Genomic DNA, 27,868 nt, shown 5'->3' on the forward strand with positions numbered 1-27,868 from the left:
CGTGTACTTTTGTGTAGCTTCTCACTTTTTCACCTGCGTCACCAATACTTCACATTTCTGAGGTCATTACTTCTTGCTTTCCCTTCATTGTATGTTCACGCTGGCTCCTGGCGTCTCAAGAACAGAAGCCGAAGTCTTTGGTAAGTAGTGCAGCTGGAAAAGTTACCTCATTTGGATTGGTGGTGTAAGGTGGGGAATGAAGTAGAGAAGGAACATAGGCGGTCTTCGGTTAAACTGTCTTCACGTTCTGCGTGACAGACAGGAACTGCTCGGAAATCTCAGCCTGATACTCCCATACTGCCTACTCAAGTATATTTCCCACTAAAGTAATTCCCCTTCCCTGCACTTCTCGAGATAGGCCTTCCTCCCCAAATGATAGACGGAGACCGTTCTTTAATGATGTCATATGTTTTAGGTACAAAAGAGACCACGAATCTCTAAGAAGATTTAGTAAGTCTTGAAACAGGAAAAATGCAAGATAAAGGACACATTTGGATAGGAGGGACTACTAGCACGAAGTCAATGGTGTCTAAGGGTTTATAGAGAACTGATGACTTAAATAGAATGCCAGAGGACAAAGAAAACCAAGAACCATAATCAGTAAATCACCGTTGTAGGTGGGATTACTGAAATGGGAATGGGGCCATTATCGGGACATGTATATTATACTAGACGGGAGCTTAGAAGATAGGTCCAAGGCCCTCTGACAAGGCAAAGCATGACTCAAGACTACCCCAATACCCATCAAAGACATATCCAGGTAAGCCCTTAAGGGCTGCTGCCTCTGCCTAGACTGGTTAGGAGCATGGTATTAATTCACTAAGGAGCCCAGATGGAATAATGGGTTACGAATTGGACTGCTCACCACACGATCAAAACCACCAGCTCCTCTGGGAGAAAGATGAGGCGTTCTCCCTGAAGAGGTTTACAACGTTGGAAACCCACAGGGGCAGCTCTACTATGCCCTCCAGGGTCTATGAATGAGAGCTGACTGCGTGGCAGTCACTGTAATCCTCCTAATGCACTGTGAGGACAACACTCCACCTTCCTGATTATGGTCGGACAGAATTCAGTGGCTGCCCAATCCACGTGGAGACTGGGTTTTCACTGGTTAGCGGTACCTTTTGCAACCCTCGTGCTCACATTGTGAGCTCGAATACACAGGGAAAGTAAGCAGCATCTAGTTCATAGTCTTGCTGAGGCAGAGAAAAGAAGGGAAAGCCCCTCAGTTCCAAACATCCTTCCAGTGTTTCTACTGCCTCCACCTGTATCTGAATCGCTGACTCATAAAGAGAAGGAAATAGTAGATTAATTTCCGGGAACCTCTTAATGGAAGCAGGCCAGGTTGTTAAAATGTACATGTGGACCAATTTGCAAGATGGTCAACTATCTGAACTTTTCAAATTTAACAGAAGTTATGAGTACTCCATTTGCAGGAACCCATGGAGGATAGTGAAAACCCAAAATGCACTTGCAGAATTCCTACACAGATTAAGCTTCCATTGAATTATTTTTAATAATTAACCAAAGATGCAGATGGTCTTGCTCTCAGGCAGAGTGCATTATAAAGTTGACTACCTTCTCCCCTCTTCAGCCAGCCTCTTAGTTTAGGGGTCCTCCTGGGTCTGCCCTTGATGGACAGCACTGGGGGTTGCATAGCCAGGAGTCATCCCATCTTAGTCATGCCTGATTGCCATGGTCAGAAGGCCCTGGGCAAATCTTGTAAACCCTTCTATCTAACATAAGTGTCCCAGTCATGACCCTCCTCCCGATTCTGTGGTCCCACCTGTAATCTGCTATCAGTCATGAATTTGTGTCAGTTCTTTTGTTCCATGCCTATTGAACTAATATTTTGACACTAAATCCTTGAAAACTGTCATGACCTTGTGCCAATGACCTCCCTCATTTGAATAATGTGCCTGTGTCTTTATGTTGTTTTTGTCCCTTTTAAGACTTAATGTTCTCCTTAAATTATATTTGAGATTGGGATCTCTTTTGTACCCTAAAATACCAGAAATATATTTTAAAGAGTATTCATGTAGTATCCTTCATTGTCATCATGGGCATATTCCCATTTACTATATATGTACATATAGTTGTGATTCTTGTTAGCATTTTCATTATCTTAATAGCAAGCAAACTAAGGGAAATTTTTGTCTTTAGGAAAATATTTTTATCACCCAAATCTTTAGTGTGTCAAGTGAGATTTTATACTTTACACTAGTTTTTTGATCACCATTTTAACTCTGTTAAAGCCTTGTAGCTAATTTCACTGAGCATTCAATTTGCCAACATCACCAAATGTATTAGTTTGCTTCAAACATGTTTATTATTATTTGGACTGTGAGGCCATATCCACTTTGGGACGTTTCTATTTTGACTATTTTGTCAGCATACATAACAGCATTTTCATGTCTGTGCCTTCCATGTGAAAGACCTAGATTTGCTATCCAGACAACACACCTTATATGCTGATGGTGTGTGACTGATGGCTGTCACCATTGGTCTGTTGGGAAAGGTTTACTTGTTGCTTTGATGATGTGCAAGTTTCAGGGTGCTTCGAATTTAAGATGGTCTAAGAAGAAAGGCCAGACTGCTTCTGAAATTAGCCTGTGAAAGAAAGCCTTATGAATCACAACGGTCAGATTCCCAATAGTTGGTAGGAGTTTGGACGGCATTTGGATCTGTTGGGCATAGAGTGGCCATGAGTCCAGGTGCAACTAGCTAACTTTGGCATGATGTCTTACCTCAGCTGTGGCTGCAACTGGGGATTATTGGGGGAGAAGAAAGGTCTCTATGGGGAAAGATTGAAGAGAGTTTGCATTCTGGACTATAGCATTCAACAGTCTTGCCTCTAAAATTTGCAGGACCCAGAATGAGGGTATACTGTATATCTAAATAGTTAAGTGTTTTAAAGTAAGCTACTTAATTATGTTCTTTCTTGCTACTTTGACAATTGTGCCTGAAAGGCCAGGTTCAAATGCCAGATACTTGGATTCTCTAAGTTATTGTGTGCTGTTAAATTGATCACAACTCATAGCAACCCTAAAGGACAGAGGAGAACCGTAGTGACAGAAGACTTCATGAACTGTGGGGATAATATCAAGAACATCATACATGGAGAAAGCAAATAATCATTAAGACAAAAAACAAAAGTGGATGTCAGAAAAGAATCTGAAACTTGACATTGAACATAGAGTAGCTAAAGAAAATGGAAAAAATGATGGAACAAAATTTCAGAGAGCAGAAAAATAAAAGTATAGATTATTATAATGAAATGTGCAAAGACCTGGAGGAATCCCATAGAGCTTCCCAGGCTGGGATCTTTTATGGAAGCAGATTGCTACATCCTACACAGAGCAATTTGAGTTTCAAACCCATCCTTTCTGTTAGCAACCAAGCACTGAAGGCACTAAATGAAAAGCATGTGAGAATGACTGTACTTTGCATTTCCTCCCACAGTGTCTCCATCCCAATTCACACTCCGCAAGTTTTAAGAATTGTACTTCAGCAGAATGCCAGAGTCTCAGCTTTCTACTTAGGACATGGGCCTCAATGTCAGCCAATAAACGAAGGGAGTGGTGGTGGTAGGGTGAGAAGGGGAAGTGGAGGAGGAAGAGAAGGAGAAAATTGCCATCAAGTTGATTTCTATACCATATAGAGCGGGGTAAAACTTCCCCAGTGGGTTTCAGAGACTGCACCTCTTTGTGGAAGTAGGAAGCCTCATCTACAGAGCAGCTGGTGGTTTTGAACTGCGATCCTTGCAGTCAGCAGCCCAATTCATAACCACTATGCCACCAGGGCTCCTCATTGTCAGCTAAGTAATTCCCTTTCAGAGTCCTTGTGACATCAGCTTCTGGCTCCATTCTGGTACCAACGTCCTGTCAGGTTGCCTAGGAAACACCTTGAAGCAGGGCTTTGTTTGGGAAGTGCTCTGGAATCAAGAGATCAGTATCTGGAATCAAGGAATTAGACCAGTGGGATTGAATCTCTCAACCTCCATATTGTTCACATTTTGGGCCAGATAATTCTTTATTGGGGGCGGGAGGGTTCATGTGCAGTGTATTTGACCTCTAACAAGTAACATCCTCCACCCCCTCCCTTCAGTTGTGAAAACCATCAATGTCTCCAGCTACTGATAAATGTTGGCAACAGAAGCCTCCTCAGGTGTGTGGAGACTCCAGAAGTTTCAAAAATTAGGCAAGGGGTCAAGGCTTCATCTCACTGTTGACCAATGGCTGAATGCCATCAGTCCTGGAGCCTGAGGAAATCCTAGTGCAAAGCGATTCCCTTAGGGCAATTCCTGGGGAGGGACAGAGTGTAATCTGTCAGCAACCCTGCAGCTGGAGAAACAAACCTGTGCTTGGGTTTGAAGGGGAGCCTTGTACCACAGCGCCCCCTACACGTAGAATCTAATTGTGTTGTCAATGGAAGAGGCCTTCCCATCTCATCTGCCACAAGTGCCCAGGTTTCCCTTTTTCATCTGTTAAATGACAAAGCTGTAACAAGTATGCATTTAAAGCATTTGCTACTTAATAACAAGTCACTGCTGTTGAGTCCGATAGGACAGAGTTATACTGTCCTGAAAGGCTTCTAAGGCTAGGGTTTCAGTTGTCATAATTTTCATGGGTTCTAACCACTGACTTTTTGGTTAACTGCTAGAGGACATAGCCAGTACATGACTAGGGATTCGTTTGCCACTTAGTATCCCAAATCCATTGCCATTGAGTTCTTGAGTTCTTGACTTTATATCTGGGAGCAGACAGCCTCATCTTTCTTTTGTGGAACAGCTGGTACGTTTGAACTTCCAATCTTAAGGGTAACAGCCCAACACTTAACTCACAGCACTACCATTTAGTAGAGGCCTCCCCCAAAGGTAATTAATTTAAATGTTAATTTTAAGAAGGGGGTACTAATGTGTTTAACTACTACCTGTCACTGTCACACTGCAGTGGCTTGTGTGTGCCTGTGATGCTGGAAGCTATGTCATTGATATTTCAAGTGCTGGAGGGTCACCCTTGGTAGATGGGTTTCACGGGAGGGTACAGATTAATTTACAGACTAGGAAGAAAAATCTGGCGATCTAATTGTGCATGTTACCCAATGAAATTCTTATGGCTTCGTTGTCTAGTTTGCTTCCTGTGGACACAGCAGCAGGAAGGATCAGTCCGTAGGAATGGATATCATGCCTGCTGAAGCGGAGCATTAATGGCGGTGAGGGAGCTTTAAGGTGATGTGGATTAGCACAGTTATTACAGTGACCGATTCAAACAAGCCCACAGTTGTGAGGAAGCTGGGAATTGTGAGGATGTTGCCAAGCCACGCAAAGCCTCCCTCCTCCCCCGCCCCCAAACCTGGTGTGCTGCAGAGCACTGAATTTGATACGCCCCTTCTAGTCAAAGTCTTTGTTGCTCCCACCAGAGGACTTTTTCCTGTATCAGAGAGAGTAGCGGAAGCCGTGAGAGGATTCGGTTGTGAGCTATTTTCGTTAGGGTTAATTGCATTGCTGTCTGGCTGGGTATGACATGAGCCATCTCAGAAACTGAAGGGGAGAATCTCACTGCCACTAAAATACATGAGCTAGGAGTGGAGGGTGTCATCTGAACTCCTGAGCATTAGACCTCCTCTTTTTCACTGCCCCTTCTCTACCATGTGTGATGTGCTCCAGGAACTGGCCTTGCCTGACAACATGTCCAATGTAAATCCCCAAGGAACTATTGATCTAGTTACTTTATAGATTTACCTAGCCTGGATTTCATTTGAAGAAAAATATACAAAATTAAAAAAAAATAAAACCCAACCATTGCAAAATGAAACAGAAAAATCCCAAGTGAAAAGAAAACAGAAGTAAAAATAAATAACAGAAAATAATAAAAATTGGAACAAATTTTAAGTGGGTGAAAACGGCAAAGGACTGATAAGGTGCTAAATTTTAACCTAACTACCTTTGCGTTGGTTCACTTTCCAATGCACTGTGTCTGGAGAATCACTCATGTGGAGACCCTGCAAGTGGATTCTGGTCTTCAATGTTACCCATGGTCTTCTGCAGGCCAGGTGTCAGAATGCAAGGTCTAATACCATTTCCTAGTTTTCTCTTGCAGTCCTTGAATCACACAGTCTGGCGTGTTCTTCCAAGCAGACTTAAATAATGCCTCACTTGGCTGGCTGATTATTTTAAGACAAGCCATTAAGACCCTCAGTCACGATTCTTTTTGATATCTGGGAGCATCTAATTTCTTCACCACACTTTGTTATCACGCTGATCTCTTCATTAGGGCAGAAATCAAGTCGGTCTGCATTTTAAGAACTAATTGTTCTTAGATTATGGCTACAATAAGTGTGAGTTCAAAATCCATTCATGTATCTATGTGGCCCTGGTCTACTTTAAGAGATATGATTATCCTTTTATTGAGGAACATTGAAAATCATCCCCATGGGACATACAGTAATTCTGTTGATAATATCGTTAACTTAGCCAATGTTATAATTTCAAATACTATTTACAAGAGGAAGCTATACATGTATAGGAAAGTTTTTTAGACCGATATGGATTAAAACCTCAAGTGATCAGACACTGTTTATGCAAATAATGAAGGTTGGGTGTGAGTAAAACTTTCAGTAATGCTCGTTCACTAGGGCAGAATCATGCCTGCTCAACTAAGACATGCCATAAGAAAGCAAAGAAGGACCATGAGTTTTTATGTGAGCAGAGAGCCGCATCTTTCTCCCGAGAAGGCACTGGTAGATTTGGACCACAGTAGTCTATAAAGATTCAGTAAAATGTCCCATAGAGGAAGTTTTCTTCTACTACTTAAATGAGGCAACAAGGAGTGCCAGACCTTGACATGTATTGCTGGATAATTCTTTAAGGCTTTCACCTATTGGTCTCCCTTAAATTAGTCAGTGTCAATTTAAATTATATACTAATCTATAATATTTGTACAAACCACAGTTGACTGAACAATCTGAGCTTGGTGGGGGGAAAATGGACCAATTAGTTTTTCCCCCTCTCACTGTCTTTAATCATGCTCGATCAAGGTCTGCTTTCCCTAATGTACTGCCAGCTAAGACAGATATCAAACTTTCCAGTCACTTGCAATTATTAAGAAGTCCAGTTCAGCCTGAATTAATACAATTTAAATTTTCTGCCCCCACCCCGCTAAATTTAATACCCATAGCTTAAATCTCTTTCCCTAGACAAGCTTGAGGAGACGGGAGTTTTTTTCTTCTCTTTCATGTTTTCTCTTTCAAATCTGTTTTATTTGAATTGAGGCAGGAAAGTAAGAAATAGAAAAGGGGCATGTATTTGTTATTTATCTAGTGTTCCCTTAGTGATAATAACAGTCACCAAAGGCTTGCTATGTGTTAGGTTTTTTCCTGTCCTGGGAAATTTGTCCTTAATCCATTTAGTGTACTATGAGTTTTGGGTTCTAATTATTACAGTTTCTCTGGCTGGTGTGGCCCTCTCAATGCCATAGCTGGCCTGTAGTGCTGGCTCTCTGATAGGATGCAGCTGTGAGTTCTTGGGCTGTCCCGTTAGCAAGCAACCCCCATTGCGCATATAATTTTTTTTTCATTTTTCTTTAAAAAATTTTTTAAAAACATTTTATTAGGGGCTCATACAACTCCTATCACAATCCATGCATATACATACATCAATTGTATAAAGCACATCTGTACATTCTTTGCCCTAATCATTTTCTTTCTTTTTTTTCCTTTTCTTTTTTTACATTTTATTAGGGGCTCACACAACTCTTATCTCAATCCACACATATACATACATCAATTGTATAAAGCACACCTGTACATTCTTTGCCCTGATCACTCTCAAAGCATTTGCTCTCCACTTAAGCCCTCTGCATCAGGTCCTCTTTTTTCCCCCCTCCCTCCCTGATCCCCCCTCCCTCATGAGCCCTTGATAATCCACAAATTGTTATTTTGTCATATCTTGCCCTATCCGGCCCATATAATCTTAAATGGAAGGTCCACTCCAACTTCATCTCTTCCCATCTTCCTTTGGTTGCCATCCCAGGGGTGCCATCCACCGCCTCATGCTTCAGATGTTTTCACTCTTGATGGGACACTGGCAAGACACCTGCTGCTTTCAGTGGTGCCCACATGTCACAAAGAAACCTCATACATTCTCACCCTAAAGTAACCAGGGGAAACCAGGTATTTTCCTGACTGTGCGTGTCCTCCTGGATACCTTTTCCACCCCTCTTCTCCTTGGTCAAGTGGCTAGTTCTCACTGCCATTAAGTCAATGCCAACTCACAGCAACCCTAAAGGACAGGTGGGTTGTTCCAGTTTCTCACACTGTAACTCTATGGGAGCAGAAAGCCCTGTCTTTCTTTTGTGGAACGGCTTTGTGTACCTTGGGAGAGAGTCGACAGACTCCTTCCCTCACACAATTTGTGCAACTCTTTCTCTGTTGTTCCTGTCTGTCTCCAATCTACCCAACCACACTTAAAACTGACTGTGTGGCATGGGCTGGGGTAAAGATTTCTGGACAACACTGTCTCTTCATAAACTCTGGAGGGGGTATCAGGACCCAGTGGACGCTTCTTTACAAAATGTGGTACTTGTCTTCAGTGTGTGGAGAAAGAGGGAATGCCCCTGGAGAGCTGTGTGCATCGATGCTCTTTCACTGGCTGTATGTTAGTTAACCTCTTAGAATTGCTTCAAGATAGATAGATGTCTTTGTCCTAAAGCAAATTCAGTATAATTCACTAGTAATTCAGTATTTGGAAGGGCAGTAAGTTTGGCAAGGGCAATTGTAAGAATGTCAGGGTAGCTCTTAGAACACCTTCTTTCTTTCCTCAGTCATTCATTCGTTAAAGCATCACCAATCTCCAGCCCTACTTCGAGTAGCACAGTCAAGGTTGACAGCAAACAGGCCGTGAAGGGGCTTCAAGACAGTCTGCTCTGCTCTTGGAGCAGTTAGAGAGGGCTTTTGTCAACATGCCGTCCCGCGTTTCCAGAGCATTTCCTGAACAGAGCTGAGCATCACGACATTTGCCCTTCTAGTTTGTCTTAGCACACGTTGCCCAATGTGAAAACATGGCACACGTTAGAAAGGAGTAAACACAGACGAGTAGAAAGTAACGGCAATACAAGTGTGCAGGGCACCTTACTTTTTAATCAGCTATTACTACTAAAGTTATCCCACCTCCAAAAATGACCAAAAAATGGAAAATTAAATTTTAGAATTGAAAAGATGTTTTGGGATTAAAAAAATTTGTGGAAATAGATACTAAATAGAGTAAGATGAGAGAAAAGCTATTCCTGCCCAGCTTTAATTCATTGTAAAATACAAATGACCTGGTGGGCTGCTAACTTTGAGCTCAGCAGCCTGAAACCACCAGCTGCTCTGAGGAAGAAAGATGAGGCTTTTTACGCTCATAGGAATTAGTCTTTATGACACCCAGAGGGGCCGTTCTACCCTGCCCGATAGGGTTGCCATTGAGTCAAAATTTAGCTTCATTTTTGTTTGGACCCAATAAAGATTACAATAACACATGACTGAATACAGTATTTTCTTAAAGTTCTACTAATCTATGGAGATATTTGATCAGTAAATATTCTTTCAAAATGTTCTTTTAAAAAATGAATTTGGTACTTAATAGCTTCTCCTCTTTGTTGCCTGCTGCCCTTGTATCAGTTTCAACTCATTCAACTCTAACTCTGTTAGAACAGCACTGCTGCACAGGGTCTCCTGGGCTGTAGCCTCTAGGGAAGTAGATCTCGAGGCCTTGCCTCCATGGTACCACTGGCTGGGTTCAAACTGCCAACCATTCGGTTAGGAGTAGGACGAATTGATGGTGCCACCTACACCTAACGTGTAGAAGATATTAGGAGGTAGTACAAAGCAGTCCCATAAGAGCATCCACAAAGTGCTGTGAAAACTCAGACTTCTAGCAGGGGGGATGAGGACAGGTTTCACAAAAGTAGAATTTGGATAAAAGTTACATATGTAATGACCAGCAGAATTAGCATTCCAAGGAGAGGGATTATATATGGGATTATTATAAGTAAAAGTATCTGATGGTGGAGCCTTGAAGTAGTTGTTACTAGTTGAGCCACTAAAAGCAAGGTAGGCAGATGGAGACCACCAGTGACTTCTTGGCGGAAAGGTGAGGCTTTTTACTCGTCTAAAGAGTCAGCCCTGGAAACCCAAAGGGGCAGTTCTGCCCTGAGCTCTAGGGCTGCCATGAGTCAGCAGGGACTTGATGGCAGTGAGTTTAATTTTGGTTGTGGTTACATGTTGTCAACACCATTTCTACTCATTGCCACCACGCAGCACAGTAAACCCGCCCCGTAGGGTGGAAGCTCTGAGGTTACATGCTGGACTATTTAACAGCACGGTTAGCAGTTTGAACCCACCAGCGGCTCTTCGGGGGAAAGAGGAGACTTTATGCTCTTGTACAGATTTAGTGTTGGGAACGCTAGGGGGTGATTCTACTCCATTCTTATGGGTTGCTATGAGTCGGAATCCACACACGGCAGTAGTTCGGGTGATCTCCATAGGGGCAGATTACCAGGTCTTTCTGCTCACAGCCAATAGAGAGGGCCTTCTAAATCTTCCGTCTTCTGGCTGGCGACCCAAATGTTTAACATTTGTGTCCCCGAGGCTCCTAAGCAAATATACAGTGGAGTGAAAGAATGGAATGATCATAGCTAGTTTGACAGAAGGATTTATTCCTCCAAAGAGGAATCAGAAGGTGGCCAGAAAGCTAGGTGTTGCCATAGGTCTGTGTGTTTGAGGAGGGACAGGCACTGGGGAGAGGTCCTGACTTCTAGGCTAGGGAATTTAGACCTTGGAAATAGACACTTCCAGGATGATTCCAGGAGGATATCATGTCTGGTTAAATAGAGGGGCAGTGAAGAAGAGGAAGGCCCTGAACAAGATGGGTTGACACAGTGGCTGCACCAATGGTCTCCAATACAGCATTGACTGTGAGGCTGGTGCAGGACAGGCAGTGTTTTGTTCTGTTGTGCAGGGGGGTCGCAGTGAGTTGAAGCTCATAACTCTATGGCACCTACCAATAGGCCATGGTCAGGGAAAGAGCAAACCGTTTTTAGCAAGGGAAGGGAGCAAAGGGAGAGGTGAGTTGACACTGTTGGGACCATCACTCCAGGATGAGGTGGGCGCCGTTACGTGTGGAAGATGATTGGCTTTGTAGCTTAGACTCTTGAGGGAGCAGACTTCCAGAAGTCAAGTGCAATAGCTACAAAAGATGCAACAAGAGGGCTGAACTAGTAACAGAATAACCCAAAGAGTTCATGAATAAATGGGAATTTAAAATAAGATTGAGGAAGGGTGGTGAATGTGTTTAAATGTGTTAGCTTTAACGAAAAATAGAGATCTGGTAAGATAGGAGTGGAAGAGAATGGAATGGCCCATCATGCTGTTTACACTGGGTGGCCAGTGCTAGGAAGAAGCGCTGTAGACTGATACTAGGGGTTAACCGCTAGAAGTTACTGACACAGGCCGGGGAGTACTGAGGCTGAAAGGCAAGCGTGGATGTCAGAATTTAAAGGAAAAAGTGTTGATGGACTAGAAAAAGCAGTGTGTTCTAGGTCAGACACGTGCACCCATACCCAATGAGTCTTCATTTGATTAGCACCATGACCTTGACCAGTGTACTAGAGCCTAAATTCTGAGTACTAGGTTTTTGGAAGGCTATAGTTTAAAGTAAGATCCCCAAATCCATTTTGAGTCACCACATCAGCATCCATTACATTGTATTAACCAGAAATGAAAAAAAAAATTGGCTCTTGATCAGTGTTTGTTGTGATCCCTGTGGGCCAGTCCAGGGAGAAGTAATCTGGCCCTCGGGGACATGCATGGGCATGCCTGTGATGGAAATAAGGGTACTAAATCCCCCTGGGCAAAGTAATATGCCGTCTCAGGCCCTGAGCCACCAATCTTGTAAACTTTTCTAATCTGCAATAGTGTGTGAATTCCAATCACCCAACCACAGCCCCTTTCCCATACCGTCATGCTGGCTGCCTACAACTATAATGAATTGATCTGCCTCCAATCATGCTTTTGTGAGTTTCCTTTGTGCTCTGGGTCTTATTAAAGTAGCCGTGTGGATTGTGAATTCCTGAAGACCCTTTTTGGATGGCCTCATGCTGACAGACACCCTTATCCAGATGATGTTTTTTTTGACTTAGAATCTCTCTATAAATCTATTGCATTTGGGTTCTTTCCCCTAGAGCACAAGTCAGCACCTGCATCCTAAGTTAAAGACTAGAGCACCCACATGAAATTATCCTCCAGCTCTAAGAAATGTTGGCATGGCTACCCGCCTCTCATTGGAACACAGAGAGTTATTTCTGAGTCTCACTTTCCTCATCTGTAAAGTGATCCTACCCACTTGATAACACTGCTGAAATAGAAGAGGCTTTACACACCTCCACATACTTTAGACATGTTATCAACAGAGACTAAACTCTGGGAAAGAACACGATGCTGAGTGGAAGAGAAAATCACAGTCACTGCCGTCAAGTTGATGCTGACTCACAGTGACCATATAGGACAGGGTAGAACTGCCTCTGCCATTGTAACTCTTAACAGGAGGAGGAGAACGACCATTCTCCTGAGGAGCAGCTGGAGAATTTGAACTGCTGATGTAGTAGTTAGCAGCCCACCCTGTAGCCACTATCGCCACCAGGGCTCCTTTGGTAAAGTATCCTTTGGCATTGAAAAAGATGACCCTCAAGGAGATGGATTCTCACAGGGGCTGCAGTAGTGAACTCAAACATCTCCGGAGGAGGAGGACACAGGAGGCGAGGCAGGGTTTTGTCATGCGTAGGTTCGTGAGGAGTCAGCACGGACTGGACACCAAAGATCCACCGTGCACATCACACACTCTGACATTTGTAACTTGTTCAATTGATAGTTTTTGCCTTTAATTTTTAAAGATTTTTCTCAATTTCAGAGGCTGGCAGGCTTCCAGATTGGAAGATGATGAGATTCTAATCTTCAGCCAATCACGAAGGAGCCTTGTAGTGACTGATGGCAAGAGGGTGGAGTTTCCTGGGGTTTGTTTCACAACAATAGGTGGATGACATGTCCCGTGCATTATTGAATGGGGTTGAAACTTTAACAAGTTCAGCTATATTTAATCAATTAATCAAATAGAACCACCTGTGCGAGAAAGGAAGTTCTTTGAGAAGCTGTACTGAGAAACAATCATCCATTCCAGATTTGGGTAGCTTAAACTCTCAGCTAAAAATAAGTGAACGCCAGTTGCAATAGCAACCAGAATGTTTTTTTTAAACTTGCTATTAATGATTCTCGATGCCTAATCCCTATACAAAATCATTTCCTTGCAGACAAATAAAATGAAAATGCATTTGAGAATTACAAAATGCCTTGTATCCATTGTTAGTTTTCAAGTTCCTTGAACAGAGCAAAGGAAAGAAAAATCCAGACATTGGTGACCCACAGGTGCATATACTTTTAATAATTAGAAAAACCAGTGCTTAATACTACATACTTTGTGTGAGAAAAAGAGGTTTTTATACAGTGCTTTTCAAATATCTTCAGGAAATATTTTAACATATGTATATATTTGACACAAAAAAGTGTTAGATGTCAACACCATAAGAAGAACCCTTTGAACTCTGATGTATTAAAAAGTACATTTTTCCGTTTAGAAGAGATAAGGCACTACACATCCCTCACTCCTACAGTATGGCTACCCACTGCCACTGAGTGAATTACAGATCACAGTGATCCTCTGAGTCAGAGCAGAGGGCCTCGCCTTTCTCCCTCAGACCAATGGGTGGGTTCAAACTGCTGACCTTGGGATTAGTAGCCCAAGCTGCAACACACTCTGCCACCAGGGATCTGTCCTGCAGTGTAGATTTTCTGTAATTGAAGTTTGAATAAGTTGATCTTGGATACTGCACAAGGAATACCACAAGAGGCCTCTTTGAGACCCATCTATTTCCTTGGCACTTGGCAATACAGGAAGGTCTTCTTCATAGTGTAGTGAACACGTCATTCAAAACCACGGGCAACACTTCACTGATTTCTTACTAAAACATATAGGTGTCTCGTGATGGTTCCTTGCTAGGTCATTGGAAACGATATTTGCAGGCCAAATCCTATCTGCTGCCTAATTCTGTCAGTTTTATTGGGCCCCTCTTACCCCCATTTGTTTATTATTTTCGAGGGTGCCTCTCATGCTACAGTGGCCGAGTTGACCCAGTCTGAGACCTGACGGCCTACAAAACTGTACTCACTTTCTGGCCCCTAGTGTATATCAGAGGCCGACCTCTGACTAATGTGATCATTTGACCTTGGGGCACAATGTCACGAGAGACCGAGAGAGACGTCATCACGGCTCACACAGGAAGGCTACCCTCAGGGTGCGGTGTCTGTTGGCTTCAGTCACGTGAGTTCTGAAGTCAGGCTGCAGGTCAGAGCCTACCTCAGCGGCCACTGATCCTCCTCCAAGGGTGAGAGGGGAAGGAAACAGCAATAGGCAGCCCCGGGAGGGAAAGAAGCCACTCAAGCTTTGTTTAACTCTCAGAATTATGTTTAATGAAGACATGACGGACAAACCCCAGATGAGGCCTACAGCCATTAGGTGTTTTTCTTCATGTTTTTGGCTCACAGAAATGAAAGTAAACACAGAGCACAGAACTTTGGTTATAAGAGTTGACCTTGCTACCTCCCTCCCCTTTCTGTGGATGCTAGTGATAAACAAACAGCAGAATAATGATTATATGATGGGAGAAGAGAGGACTCTAGGAGAAATTAGACCAAAGGTTTTTCTGCATCTGTCAGTATTTTTTTGAATCCCTTCAATTCACTTCACAGGTGAGGAAACTTAGCAACTTTTTCTGGAAGTTAGAACAGTTGTTAATAGTTCACAAGCCTGGGGATATTACAGAGTATTTTGATTTGTTTAACATTGTCCCGCCATAAGACAATAGACTGTATTTCAAGTGTACCAGAATTCTTTGTTCCAAATGACAATTTCAGGTGGCTTAGATGTCATCGAAATCATAAGATACCAATTTTATTTCCTCGTGTACCTCTATGCAAATGTAAGACAAAGCAAAGTTTTATAATCTTTTAATAAGTCATGTAGCCATTGTAGTTTTGTTGTATCTGAGAGATGCAATTCTTTTAAATTATAAATGACTTCGTGTGCTTGAAATCCTAGGAGGAAAAAAGAAAACTAAGTTTAACTATTACACATTAATTTATACATCCAGAAGTATATAAAGATGAGAATAAAGTTATATTTACTATGAGAATGTTACTGGAAGACACCATTGATCTAATGAAATCTATTTCACTAAGAATTAAGTGCCAGGAGTCAAACTACTTTCAAAAATTAGCACAGAGAATAAAAGGCTAGACTGAAATTGAAGCAGGAGAAATCTTAGTTATCTAAGTCTAAGTTCCAGTTGTTTTCATTTGTAGTATTAGTGAGCAATCAAGATGTAGATAAACGAGATAATACATGACAGCTGGAAGTCATTTGTGATTGAAATTATAGGCTGGCTCATCAACATCTCAATTCCAATAATGCAAACTCACTCCAACTCATAGCAGACCAGGATTTCCCTCCTTAGATTTCATGCTACCCATTGAAAAGGGCATTTCTGTTGAAGCCACCACTGTAGGGTTTCCAGTTGCCCATGGTCAAAGGCACCCCTGCACCGTGTGCTAACACTGAAGACAGCTACTTGGTTGTCCCCAAGTGTGTACTGAAATAAGGTTCCCAGCAAAACAAAGGACAAGTCAATTATTTTTACATATATAAAAATATTGAGAGCCAGAAAGGCAAGACGACTAGTTGATGTCACAGAGTGCAGTGCTAGCTGAACTGGGTGACAATTCCGACCACTTGCAGCGTTCCTTCTGCGAACATACTGCTTCCTTCTCTGCTCAACTATATTTTTTGCTTCTTTTCACAGATTAGATAAGGACCAATTTTCTTAGAGTTTTTCTTATGCCTCTGTGAACTGCCTTCTTGTCCAGCTGTGTGTACTTAACATTTTGATTTGGGAAGAGTCTTTGGTCAAAATTAGGTATTTCTCACCCTGCCTAAAATCTAAAGCCTTTGTGGCAGGAACCAGAGAATACTAAACAATATTACATTCAAAATATCTGCAGAAAGGGAGTGAGTAATTTCATTGCATCCTGAGCAGGTGATGTCATCAGGCAGAGTGTTCTATGCGGCTTTCAAAATTTACTTACCTCCCTGGTGGGTTATAATCAAAAGAGGAAATTCTTAAATGGTTTGCTGTAATTATATTGTTGGTGTTAGTGTTGATAATGTTTCTTTGAGACTGTTATAGTGTTTTGTGGATATGACAAACGATAACTGTGGAGCTGAAAATACCTCTGAGAACACTAGGGATTCAATTCCTTATTCTGAAAACAGAAATAGACATCAAACATTTACTCTTTCTTTTTATAAGAATGATACCTCAGGGTAAACAACCGTGGATGAAGCCAAGTCTCTCCTTACAGAAGTATTCCAACTGGAATGAACCAAAGAATGAAATAGTGGCACCAGCGGCAACAGCGGCAACAGCGGCGGTGGTTGTCGGTGGCTGCTAACATCTCAAAACTAGACCGGTCCTGTTGCCATTGAGTTGATTCTGACTCACAGCAACCCCACAGACAGGACAGACTGACCCCATGGGGTCTCCAAAGCTGCAATCTATATGAGAGTGAATTGCCACCTCTCTCTCCCGTGGAGCAATTGGTGGGTTCAACTGCCAGCCTTCCACCTAGCAGCCCAGTGTTGAATCACGGTGCCAGCAGCCATCCGACATCACAAAGGCCACAGCTCTTGTAAGGAGGCACACAACATCAGCGATGAAGTTTTACTGGCCACAGGGGTGGGGAGGAAGCCTTGAGCTCTAACTACATTCAATTACTTTACCGGCGGGAATAAACAGGTAATGAAAAATTTCTATGATTTTTTTCAATCCCCCTCATATTAATGACAAGAGGAGATAAAATCAGCTACATGTAAGGAACATCTTCAACATCTGTAATTTTTACAGGAAAGCAACTCATAATCTTCAAGAAAGTATATGGTAAGATAAAGAGAGGGAAACGGAGAATCTATAGATAAAAACAAGAAGCTTTAACAAAGAAAACAAACCAGTTTGAATCAACTGAGAAGTTAGAAGACTGACAATTAATATTGAAGTATTAACTTTGTTTTAAGTACAATGGTAATGTGGCTATATTTTTAAATCTCTTTATTTTTTTAGAGGAACAGAAATATTTATGAGTAAAATAATGTGATGTCTGCGATTTGCTCCTAATCCTGCATTAGGAGTGGAGAGAGTAAAATGAGATGCAAATGAAACAATATTGGCTTTAATCTCCTACTTGTTGAAGCTGGGAGGATGAATGCAGCTCATTATACCACACTATCAATATTTACAAATGTTGGAGATTTCCGACTACAAAGATTAGTTATGAACTGGAGAGAATATCACTCAGGGGAAAAGTATCCCTTGTGAGTCACAAGTCACCTACCAAAAGAATAGTAAGATAAAATGGCCTGTAGGCAAAGTGGAGAAACTGACCTCTTTCTTATAGATAATGCTTTTTAAATACCTTGTCCCTCACAGGGAAAGGACAGTGATGGAATTCTTTGGAACTCCAGAACACGAAGGAGAAAGAACCTGTGTTTTCTTAAGCTACCAAGTTTATGGTCATTTGTTAATGTAGTCTAGGAAATTAACACACCACCCCAAAAGCCAAAAATCCTGAGCAATGATATTACTTAAGGCATGTTTACAAATACAAAATACGTAAGTATTTAAGTGTCTAAACTGTATACCCTGCACAATCTGCAGTGCGGTGCATCACTTGATTAGGTTCTTGTAATCAGTCTTTTTTAACTCTCACAGAACTATTTTTTCCTGGTGGGACTGGGTAAGAAGAGGTAGGGGAAGATACTGCTAGGGGTTAATGATTCAATTGTAAGTGATTGTAACCAGGCTAATTGTGATTGCAAAAACTCGGAAGTAGGATTGGCTGATTTTGCTGATGAGTGGAGTGCACCTTTTGAACCCTGAATCCTCTACAATGAATATCCTTGGTCCAGGGCCAGAGAGCTGTGATGTCCAAGAAGTACCAGAGGAATGGCAGCAGCGGTGCCAGAGCACAAGATGGAGTAGTGGTGGGCATCCTGACCCACGGAGCAAGACAAGCGGAGTGTCTGCGGGCAAATGTGCTTGCTTTCTGAGTGGGGTTCCTTCATGCACTTAATTCAGGGAGCTAAGTCTCCTGACCTACAGAGCTAGAAAGGAGCACCTTTAGGCTGAGGTGTATGGTGGAGTGGCCTTTAGGAATTACTAAGCAGAGCTAAAGAATATTTGTAACATCAACAGAGAATGACAGAGGCCAAAGGGGCCACGTGGCTGAGGAGCCAAGGACAAGAGAGAGGCCTTCTTAGGGGCGTGGCTGAGAAGAGTCACTCCTGGCCAAGAGAAAATATATTGATTTTTTTTCATATTTTTAAAAGAATAAATTATTGGATGGAAGGTGGGGGCTTACATTTCAGGGAATCAATGATGTATTCAACAGTTTAAACTATGTATCACACAACCCAATAATTTACCCATTACCCACTCTAACATCCATCAATAATTTAGCCCAGGGAGTGGCAAACTTTTGAGATGGAAGAGCCAATTTTGTCCCTCACAACAATGAAAAAATTTAAAAATAATTCAAGAGCTATAAACACATCTTTACAAAGAAATTAAATCACCATTACCTGAATAATATCCTTTATATATTTTTCAATTTCACTTCAGAGACACCTGTACATACTGCAGGAGCCACATATGGCTCTCAAGTTGCAGTCTGCTGACCACTGGTCTAGCCATTGCTTTTCATGTCATGAATTAATTTCTCTAATCAACTCTTGAGCACAGTCTGTGAGCTCTGTGGGGCCATTGCAAGTGGCTAGTGAACCAGCTGAAAAGCAGCGTGTGCTGTGGCAGGGTGAATGATGTCAGGATTGGCAAGGAAGGTTGGACGTATGTCTGACCGTAGCCTTACAGGAATCGGCTTTGAGTCGATGACAGCGGTAATTCTTCCCCCTTGTGGTCTGATGCCTCTCCCACACTCTGCTTTTTACGGCGTGAGATAATCATTGCATCTTTCCCTGGACTCTTGAAATGATCCTTTCACCACGAGTAGAGAATATTCAAACCCCTAAATTTGTGCAGATGTTTTTGATTAACCAAAGGACAAACTTAAACCAGAGAGCGGTGAGAAATGATTCGTGGTCAAGCTTCCAGGAAGCAAGATCACTGGACCCCAGCTCTACCACCATTGTGGAAATGACTCTCCTTTCCTCCCTAAATAAAAGGGAGCCACTAATGTAAGACTTTGCAATTAAAGAAGTCAAATAATAGAAAAAGCAACAGGAATGAAAGTAATAGGGCAAAGATCAATTTCTATAACTGCTCTATACATACTGAGCATTTTAATCATGTCACACCAGATAGGGGAAAGAAACTAACATTTATTTCACTTCTTCTAACCACCAGGGTTAGAGATCAGTACAAAGGGAAAATAGTTACTTCACTTCCTGGCCCACTTCCCTAAACACACTTATTCTATAAATATACTTAAAAGCACTCACATTTTCACTTATTTCCGTGACTTTAGATGAACTACTCTTCCTGTTTGAAAAACATAAAAGATTAGGTTTACTAGATGGCCACTTTCATTTCTGAAACACATCCTCTGTTCATGTTACCCTTATCCATTTCAGCAAGAAGGCCAACATTTCTCTTGCCCAGGTAGAAAAGAAGGCCAGCAACACTTCTTAAGTTGATTGTATTTGTAGATTAAAATTGACACAGAAAGTCATGCATGAAACCCCGATGCATCTAGAGATTTCTTTTATGAAAACATTTTATACGAAATCCAGACATTTTCTACTTACTAACATTTTGCATGCTTGATCTTAAGTTATTTATTGTCATCTCTCTAGGAGATGGGGTGACACAGTGGCTGCCACAGTGGACTTCGTGGAATGCCCATGAAGGTGGTAGAGGAATGGGCAGTGTTTGGTTCTGCTGTACAGAGGGCCAATATGAACCAGAACCAACCGGATGGCACGTAACAGCAACATCGCATCTCTAACACCACTGCTGACATGCAAGGCCCCTCTCTTTTGGCCGAGGTTATTGCTTCCTATCGGGTCTCCTTGTTTCTTCCTTTTGCCACCTCACGGTCTGTTCTCAACACAATGGTCGGTGTGAGCCTTCGATTTAGTGTTACGTAAGATGGTGGCTACACCTGTGCTCAAATCCCTCTAATGACTGACTTCCCATCTAACTCAGAACCAAAGTCAAAGTCTTCACAGTGGCTGCGAGGGGCCCTACACGAGCTGGCTCTCTGGCTCAGCTAACTCCTATTAGCTCCCTTCTCTCACTCTCCTCTGATGACACCAGTCTCCTGTTCCTCACATACTCCGTGCACCCTGGTCTCCTCGTCGTCCCATTTGTTCCTTCCCCTCTTCTTGAATGGTCATAGATATTTTTGTGACTTATCAGTGAGGTCTTCCCTGACCACCCTATTTAAAATGACAATCTCTACTCCCACTTTTTATATTCCCTATCCCCCAAGTGAATAGATTCTCCATAAAACCTATCACCAACTGATGCTAGTGCTTGTTTAGTGTTTACTCTCCGCCTTTCTCTACTAGAACATAAGCTCCATGAGATGGAAATTTATTCTGAGTTTTGTTCCCAGCCACATCCCTAGCTCTTAAAACACAGAATAGGTATGCAATACATACCTGTTGATGAAAAAAAATGACTAAGTAAAATGTAAGGGACAATTTTCTATCTAGTACAGTACACTGAATATATATTTTAAATACTACAGAAGTGCCTATTAATAGAAATGATTGAACTTATTTCCACTAAAAGTATTCAAACAGAGGTATAAGAAGTGAATTTTAGTGTATTTCTAAATGAACTTGAATAACTTCCCAATTGGATTAAACTACACAAATAACCCAACATCCCACATTTTATATTAAAACAATGATCAACAGAAAATAAGTTGTTATAGGCATGCATTTTACGTATACTTACTGAAAGGCAGGTTCTTCTACAAAAGAATAAGTACACATCATTAATACAAAAGTTAATATGGTATGTTAACAGATTTATATAAAATGAGCTATAGCTAATTTTCTTTTGATCACTCCCAATCCTCATTTCCTATTTTTACCTTCTAAATCAGGGGTGGCAAAATTTTCTGGGACAGTTCAGATAGTAAATATTTTCCATTTTATAGGCCAACCGCCAAATTGAAATATTATGTAGGTTGTTATAAGATCCAAATTTCTATGACTTTTTTTATTGGTGAAACAAAGTTTAATAATAAAAATGGAAATTTTGTAGTACTGGCTGCTAATGAAAACAATGCAACTCTTTTGTGGGGAAAACATTACTCTTTAATGGGGTCAAAGTTAATATACCTTATCATCAAATAGATTGCAAATATCCATTTGGGAAAATCGCCCTTTGCTTATGGTCACAGGCATTTGGTCAGATTTGGCTCATAGACCATAGTTTCTACTCTTGTTGACTATAAATTCAGGAAAATGGCTCCTTTTGAACACGAATTCAGCCCACTTAAAACAGCAGTGGCATGGTTAGCTAGTGACTTTCTAATACCTCAGGCTTCTCTTTAATTAATTCAATATTTTAAGGAAAGTCTTTATCAGAGCCTCATTAAAATGCCCTGACAGATAGCCCTTGAAAGTATAAAGATGACAAGGATTTTCAGTCATCTCTTCTGTATGTACTTCCACTGACGACCAGCAGGCGACGCAATAGCATTCCACTGGTACAATCAGCTCACCTTTGACTAGATTGGAGCACTACTACCCACTAGAACCGTTAGTCTATAGAGAGTCCGTTTTCATTATAAATTAAGTAGAGGTTTACATTTATGAATTATTCTCAAGTATAGTAAATCCCCTTGAAATATGTATATTTGACACATATATGTATCATAAAATGCTTCTATGCACACATTTTTTAAGTTTTATTTTAAAATACACTTAAACAAATTAAAAAACTAATGTTCACTATGGATCTTAACTTTATTCCTACAATGAATTTATTACGCCAAAAAATTCCACTCGATACACTAGTTCCCTGGAGTTAATAAAGGTTTTGCAGCTTTTGAGCTCTCAGATAGTTTTCAAAGGGGGAGTTCAGAGATTCAAGAGAATAAAACACCTATTTTTACGACTCACCCACTGACAGAAAACCTACTTCACACATCACTAAATAGAGGTTTGAAGGTAAAAGAGCTCTAAATATGGGGGGATGGTGGAGCATAGGGGGATCCTTTCTCAGAAGTAATTCTAATACAATAGCTCTGAGAGCTTGCTTTTGGAACAATTCTCTTCTAAAAAACAGTTGTGCTAATTTTGCAGTAAAGATTTCATTATTCTACACTGGTAAAATTTTTCATTGGTTTATTTTGATGAAATGTCTTACCATAAAATTGGAAATGGATTTTTACACTGAAATAGACAAGTCCTAAAAATATCCCAACGATCTTAACATGTATACCCACGAATAAGCAGCCATGCCCATAGAGTTCCTCTCACGGTGTTGCTGCACTCTGGGCTTTCCTCTCATCTAGTCTCTGCTGTTCCCTGACAGCTGGCACTGAGGCAACGCTGCCTTTTCTCCCTGTGCCTTATAACCCACCTGTATGTCATCTTGGACATTTTCTACTGCCAAAAAAGAGAGAGAAATCAATACAAAGTATTCTCCACAATGTGTTAAGATTCCTTAGGAAAATCGTGTCTACTAAGAAAAGTCTATTCTAGGGTGCCTGTCAAAGAAATAAGAAATCCTCTTACTTGAAAAGTAGCCTTTTCTCTGAGCATAGCACACACCAAGGCCACAAAGAGCAATCACTAAGGCCACGACGACCACAGCTGCTATGACGCCACTTAAGTTAAGATCATCTGGAGCAGGAGACAAAGCACATCAATGAGCCCCAAGGAGATGGACCCAGACAGTTATCAAAAAGGTTATTTAAAAGCCCCCTTCCTCGGCTATTCCGTGTATATACTTTTGAAGCCTGTTCAATAAACCCACTTGTAGACATGTACTAAAGTTAATTGAAAAATATTAACAAAGCTTTGCAAGAATATTAATATATTGTTAATAAAAATATTAACAAAGATTTGCAAGAATCTTCCATTGAGAAAAAGTACGATGGTCCAAAGATAAAATTTATGCTGTTTACTCATATTCATTGGAGCATGCAATAATAATTGTGCTCATAGTATTCACAGGATTGAATATCAAGCAGTGATTCATAGGACTGAAGCAATCTTGGGAATTGAGTAATTTCCAAGAAATTGTGGTAATTTATTACCACAACTCCTAAAATTTACTCTATGTTCCTCTATACCATCTGCTACTGCAATTCCTTTAGTAATGGAAACTCACTCAACCCCAAAGCCTGAGCAGCGGTTAATCTATGAAGACCAGTGTCAGAAGCATCTTGTTTAAATCTGTATGTGTTTGTACCCATGTGTACTCCATGACATTCAAATGCCATCCCCTGGAGGAAAAGAAATGAAATCCCTTGAGGTTTCATGTTGTAATAAAGCCTTATCTCCTCTATCCTAAAACAATAGGATATTTTCGGCCCAAATTTGAAATCACGATTATGTTCCTAATCTTGGAATTTTTCCGATGCTAACTCATTTGCTTACAAATTGGATTATCAACGCTCTAAGATTAGGATTTTTCCAAATGGGGACCTATGCTGAAAATCATTCAAGTCATTGGTAAAATGATTAACGTAAGGAAGAAATGGACAATAAGATACCTCCTGTCACATGAGGAATTTATTAGCAGGCTCTGGGTATAGGACTCAAGGAAGTGTGAGTGGATCTAAGCATTTCAAATGTTAGCAGGGGAGACCAGTCCATGGAGGACAGCATCCTGGTTAGGAAAGTAGCAGGACAGCAAAAGCAGGCAGATCTTTGACAAGAAGACGGACACAGCTGCCGCATGGATGGGCTCAACCGTAAGAACAAGTGTGAGGACGGGGAAGGATTGGCATCGGCTCCTTCTGTTGTACAAAGGGCCCTTGTGAGTAGAGAGCACTGGCAACAATAACTGCTGACCCTTTGACCCCAATATTTTATGCTTACCTACTTGCATTCGTTTCCCAGGACACCTGCGATATCCAATGGAATTACGGGCCTCACAGGAATATTCTCCGCTGTCCAGTTTTGAAACAGTGTTAAATTGCTATTTGTGGAAGGAAAGAATAAAAACATGTTTTTAACATAAAATATACTACAGGTAGATTCAAAAAACAACCATGTCCCCTTAATTACAGTATAAGGTTCATATTTTCTTTTAACAACTGAAGACTTCGAATCTCTACTATGAAGTCAAAAATTCATCACAACCTGGAGGATTCAATGGGCTTCCAGTTTAAGTTGCTAGAGAAAGACTTAAGTGTGTATTTGTAATATCTCTTTTGTGATTCTAAAATGATAGTACAGTTAGGCTCTTGTGGGCCACGGAGTGGATTCTGACTCATAGTGACCTTCTTGATAAGACTAGAATTGCAGCATGGACTTTCCAAGGCTCCAGTCACAGGAAAGGCCGGCCACTTCTTTTCCCACAGAGCATCTGGTGGTTTAAATCCACTGACCTTTACATCAGCAGCCAAGCAATTTAACAACAGTGCCATCGGGACTGCTTAATGGTTAAGTACTTAGTCTATATTTAAAAGAAAATTAGAGCCCATTGTCGTGAGGTGCCATCGAGTCCGTTTTAACTCAATGTGACCCCATGGACAGCAACAAGGAAACACACTGCCTGCCTCCACACCATGATCACAAGCGTTGCTAGGTTTGAGCCACTGTTGCAATCCACCTTGTGGAGACACTTCCTCTCTTCTGCTGACCCCTCTACTTTACCAGACACACTGCCCCTTCCGGAGGACTGGTCCCCTCAAGAATATGCCCTTAGTCTGGACATCCTCGCTTCCAAGGTGCATTGTTCCAAGACAGATTTGTTCAATTTACTGGCAGTCCGCAGTATATTTAATATTCTTCACCAACACCATAATTCCAAGGCATCCATTATTCTTCAGACCAGTCTCTCTGATTCATTATCTACTTTTCACAAGCATATGAATCAATAAAATTCCCACGGCGGGGGTCAGGCATACCTTAAACTTATTGTGGTAAACTGAGGGACTGGGTGAGAATGTGATGCAGCTAAATCATCGATGCCCGTAAGTTATGAGATATAAATAAGTCTTAATATGTGTTCTCATGACTGGCCACAGCCCCTCCAATACCCCCCCAAATGGAAACTGTCATAAAAGAGCTACCATATATGATAAATCATTTCTGTGCCTGGCTATCTCACAATGCTTAATGGTTATCAGTAGATAAAAGCAATCAGGGTCTATAGCCAACCCACTGAAAATGTAGCAAACTGTTTTGACATCTCTTGCTGATACTGATCAGAGATAGCTACCCCTGGGGAGGGCTCAGAGGTGGTCAAAGTCAACTAGCACCAGGTCAAGACAATGACTCACCTCATTGCTGGTTTATTATGTTACCCACTTATGGTATTACCCAGTAACTATGTCATATGCTAGCTGTATGACGTGCATGCTTTATGAAAGCTCTGTAAGCCCCATTAAATATACCCATTGGAAAATACATTCATGCTCTCAGTCCTGACATAGGATGAGGAGCCCCTGTGCCTTGCACACAGGTGCAAATTTCCCACAGGTCCAAAGTTGCTCCTGAGGACCTGTGTGAGTGTTGGGGGTGCCCCTCAACCTGATACCCTTTAAGTGACATTTTTGTCCTTTATACTTTAAAAGAAGCCATTTGCAGCATATTTGTTCAATGCAATATGTCATTTAATTTCTAAACTAGTGCGCCTATGGGCAGTGATTGCGGATCCAAGTAAAACAAAATGCTTGACAATGTCAGTCTTTTCCCCATTTATCATGATGCTGCTTTTTGGTCCAGCTTGTGAGGATGTTTGCTTTCTTTATGTTAAGGTGTAATCCACACTGAAGGCTGTAGTCTTTGAACTTCATCAGTGAGTGCTTCAAACTCTCTCACTTCTAGCAAGCAAGGTTGCTTTATGTGCATATAATATTTGTTATCGAGTCGTCTTCCAATCTTAATGGCACATTCACCTTCATCTTATTCAGTATACAGATGGAATTAGTCTGCTGGAGCATTTGGTCTTGACACACACCTTTTATGATTTTCAGTCAAGCACTGTCCCTGTATTTTGTTCAAATGACTGCCTCCTGGCCTGTGGGCAAATTCCTCTGCAACACATTAAAATATTCTGGACTAAATATTGTTAATCTTCAAAATGTGATCTACAATTTGTTATGATTCACACAGTTATATGCCTTTGCATAGTCAATGAAGCACAGGTAAACAGCTTTCTGGTATTCTTGCTCCCTCAGTATTGGATTTCTTCGTTGAAACATCTACATTGATATTCCATCATTCCGAGTTTTATTTTTGTCAGTGCCTTCAGTGCAGTTTTGACTTCAAAGTGATAGGTTATTGATCGTATGTTACCTCCTGAGATGTTTTTGATACAGTACTCTGTGTACTCCTTCTGGTTTCTTTTAATGCTTTTTGCATTAATCAATATTTTGCCATCCCCAGTTCTTTCAGCTTGCGAAATGCTAACCATTTCCTTTTTGCTTTTCTGATTCTAGGTCGCTATTCACTTCATTTTTATTCTCTACTTTGTTTTCCTAAGCCATCCTTTGAAAGTTTCTGTTCAGTCTTTTACTTCATTATATTTTCTGTTTGCTTGGGCTATTCCATGCTCAAATTTCAGAGTCTCTTCTGACATTCACTTGGGCCTTTTCCTTATTCCTGTTTTAAAATGACCTTTTGCTTTCTGTGCATATGATGTCCTTGCTGCCATCCCACCACGTGTTTAATCTTTAGTCATTAGTGTTTGATGTGCAAATCTAATCTTAAGGTTGTCTCCAATTCAGATGGAATATAATTAAGGTAATATTTTTATTTTCATAAACGTATTGATTTTTTTATTAAATACTTTTATTGGGGGCTCTTACCCTCTTATCACAATCCATACATTCATCCATTGTGTCAAGCACATTTGTACGTATGTTGACATCATCATTTTCAAAGCATTCTCCTTTTACTTGAGCCCTTGATATCAGCTCATTTTTCCCTCCCTCCCCCACTACCAATAAATTATAAATTATTATTTTCATATCTTACATCTTCTGCTGTCTCCTCTCACCCACTTTTCTGTTGTTCATCTACCAGGGAAAGGGTTATATCCTTGTAATTGATTCTCCCTTTCTCCCCCCTGCCTTTCCCCTTCCCCTCCTGGTATCTCTACTCTCATTATTGGTCCTGAGGGGTTTCTCTGTGCTGGATTCCGTGTGTTGCGGGCTCTTATCAGTAGCAGTGTACATTTTCTGGTCTAGTCAGATTTGTAAGGCAGAAGTGAGGTCATGATAGTGGGGAGGGCATTAAAGCACTAGAGGAAAGTTGTAGGTTTCATCATCATAGACCCATTTAATTTTCTTCAGCTTCACCTAGAACATAGGAACAATTGATAGACTCTTCTGAAGTTGGGTTCCTGGACTTGTTCTGACTGATGATACTATTTCACATCATCTCTTTGCACATCTCAGTCCAATAAGGTCCACTTGTTTTGTTGCCATTTATGTCATTGAAAATGGTATTTTCAATGATTAAGTTGTTTGTTTTGAAATTTCGTATTGCACAATCTCCAGCTACATGCTTTGT

General features: G+C 41.1%; 1 protein-coding gene across 2 annotated transcripts in view; it reads right to left on the reverse strand.

The window, feature by feature from the left end:
* Window positions 1-13,461: 13,461 nt before the first annotated feature.
* Window positions 13,462-27,868, reverse strand: part of JAM2 (junctional adhesion molecule 2) — an 85,935-nt gene continuing 71,528 nt past the window's right edge. The window contains exons 6-10 of one of the 2 annotated variants that reach the window (XM_075542414.1): window positions 24,224-24,323; window positions 22,913-23,020; window positions 21,120-21,135; window positions 19,655-19,694; window positions 13,462-15,183 (exon numbers count right to left, since the gene is read on the reverse strand). In XM_075542414.1, the coding sequence (XP_075398529.1) occupies window positions 15,151-15,183; window positions 19,655-19,694; window positions 21,120-21,135; window positions 22,913-23,020; window positions 24,224-24,323 (297 nt within the window). In that variant the 3' untranslated portion in view covers window positions 13,462-15,150. Of the gene's footprint in view, window positions 15,184-19,654; window positions 19,695-21,119; window positions 21,136-21,167; window positions 22,784-22,912; window positions 23,021-24,223; window positions 24,324-27,868 lie in introns of those variants that run through there. The other variant, XM_075542413.1, reaches the window with a different exon arrangement.

This window comes from Tenrec ecaudatus, chromosome 2, assembly GCF_050624435.1.
Source record: "Tenrec ecaudatus isolate mTenEca1 chromosome 2, mTenEca1.hap1, whole genome shotgun sequence".
Taxonomy (NCBI): Eukaryota; Metazoa; Chordata; class Mammalia; order Afrosoricida; family Tenrecidae; genus Tenrec; species Tenrec ecaudatus.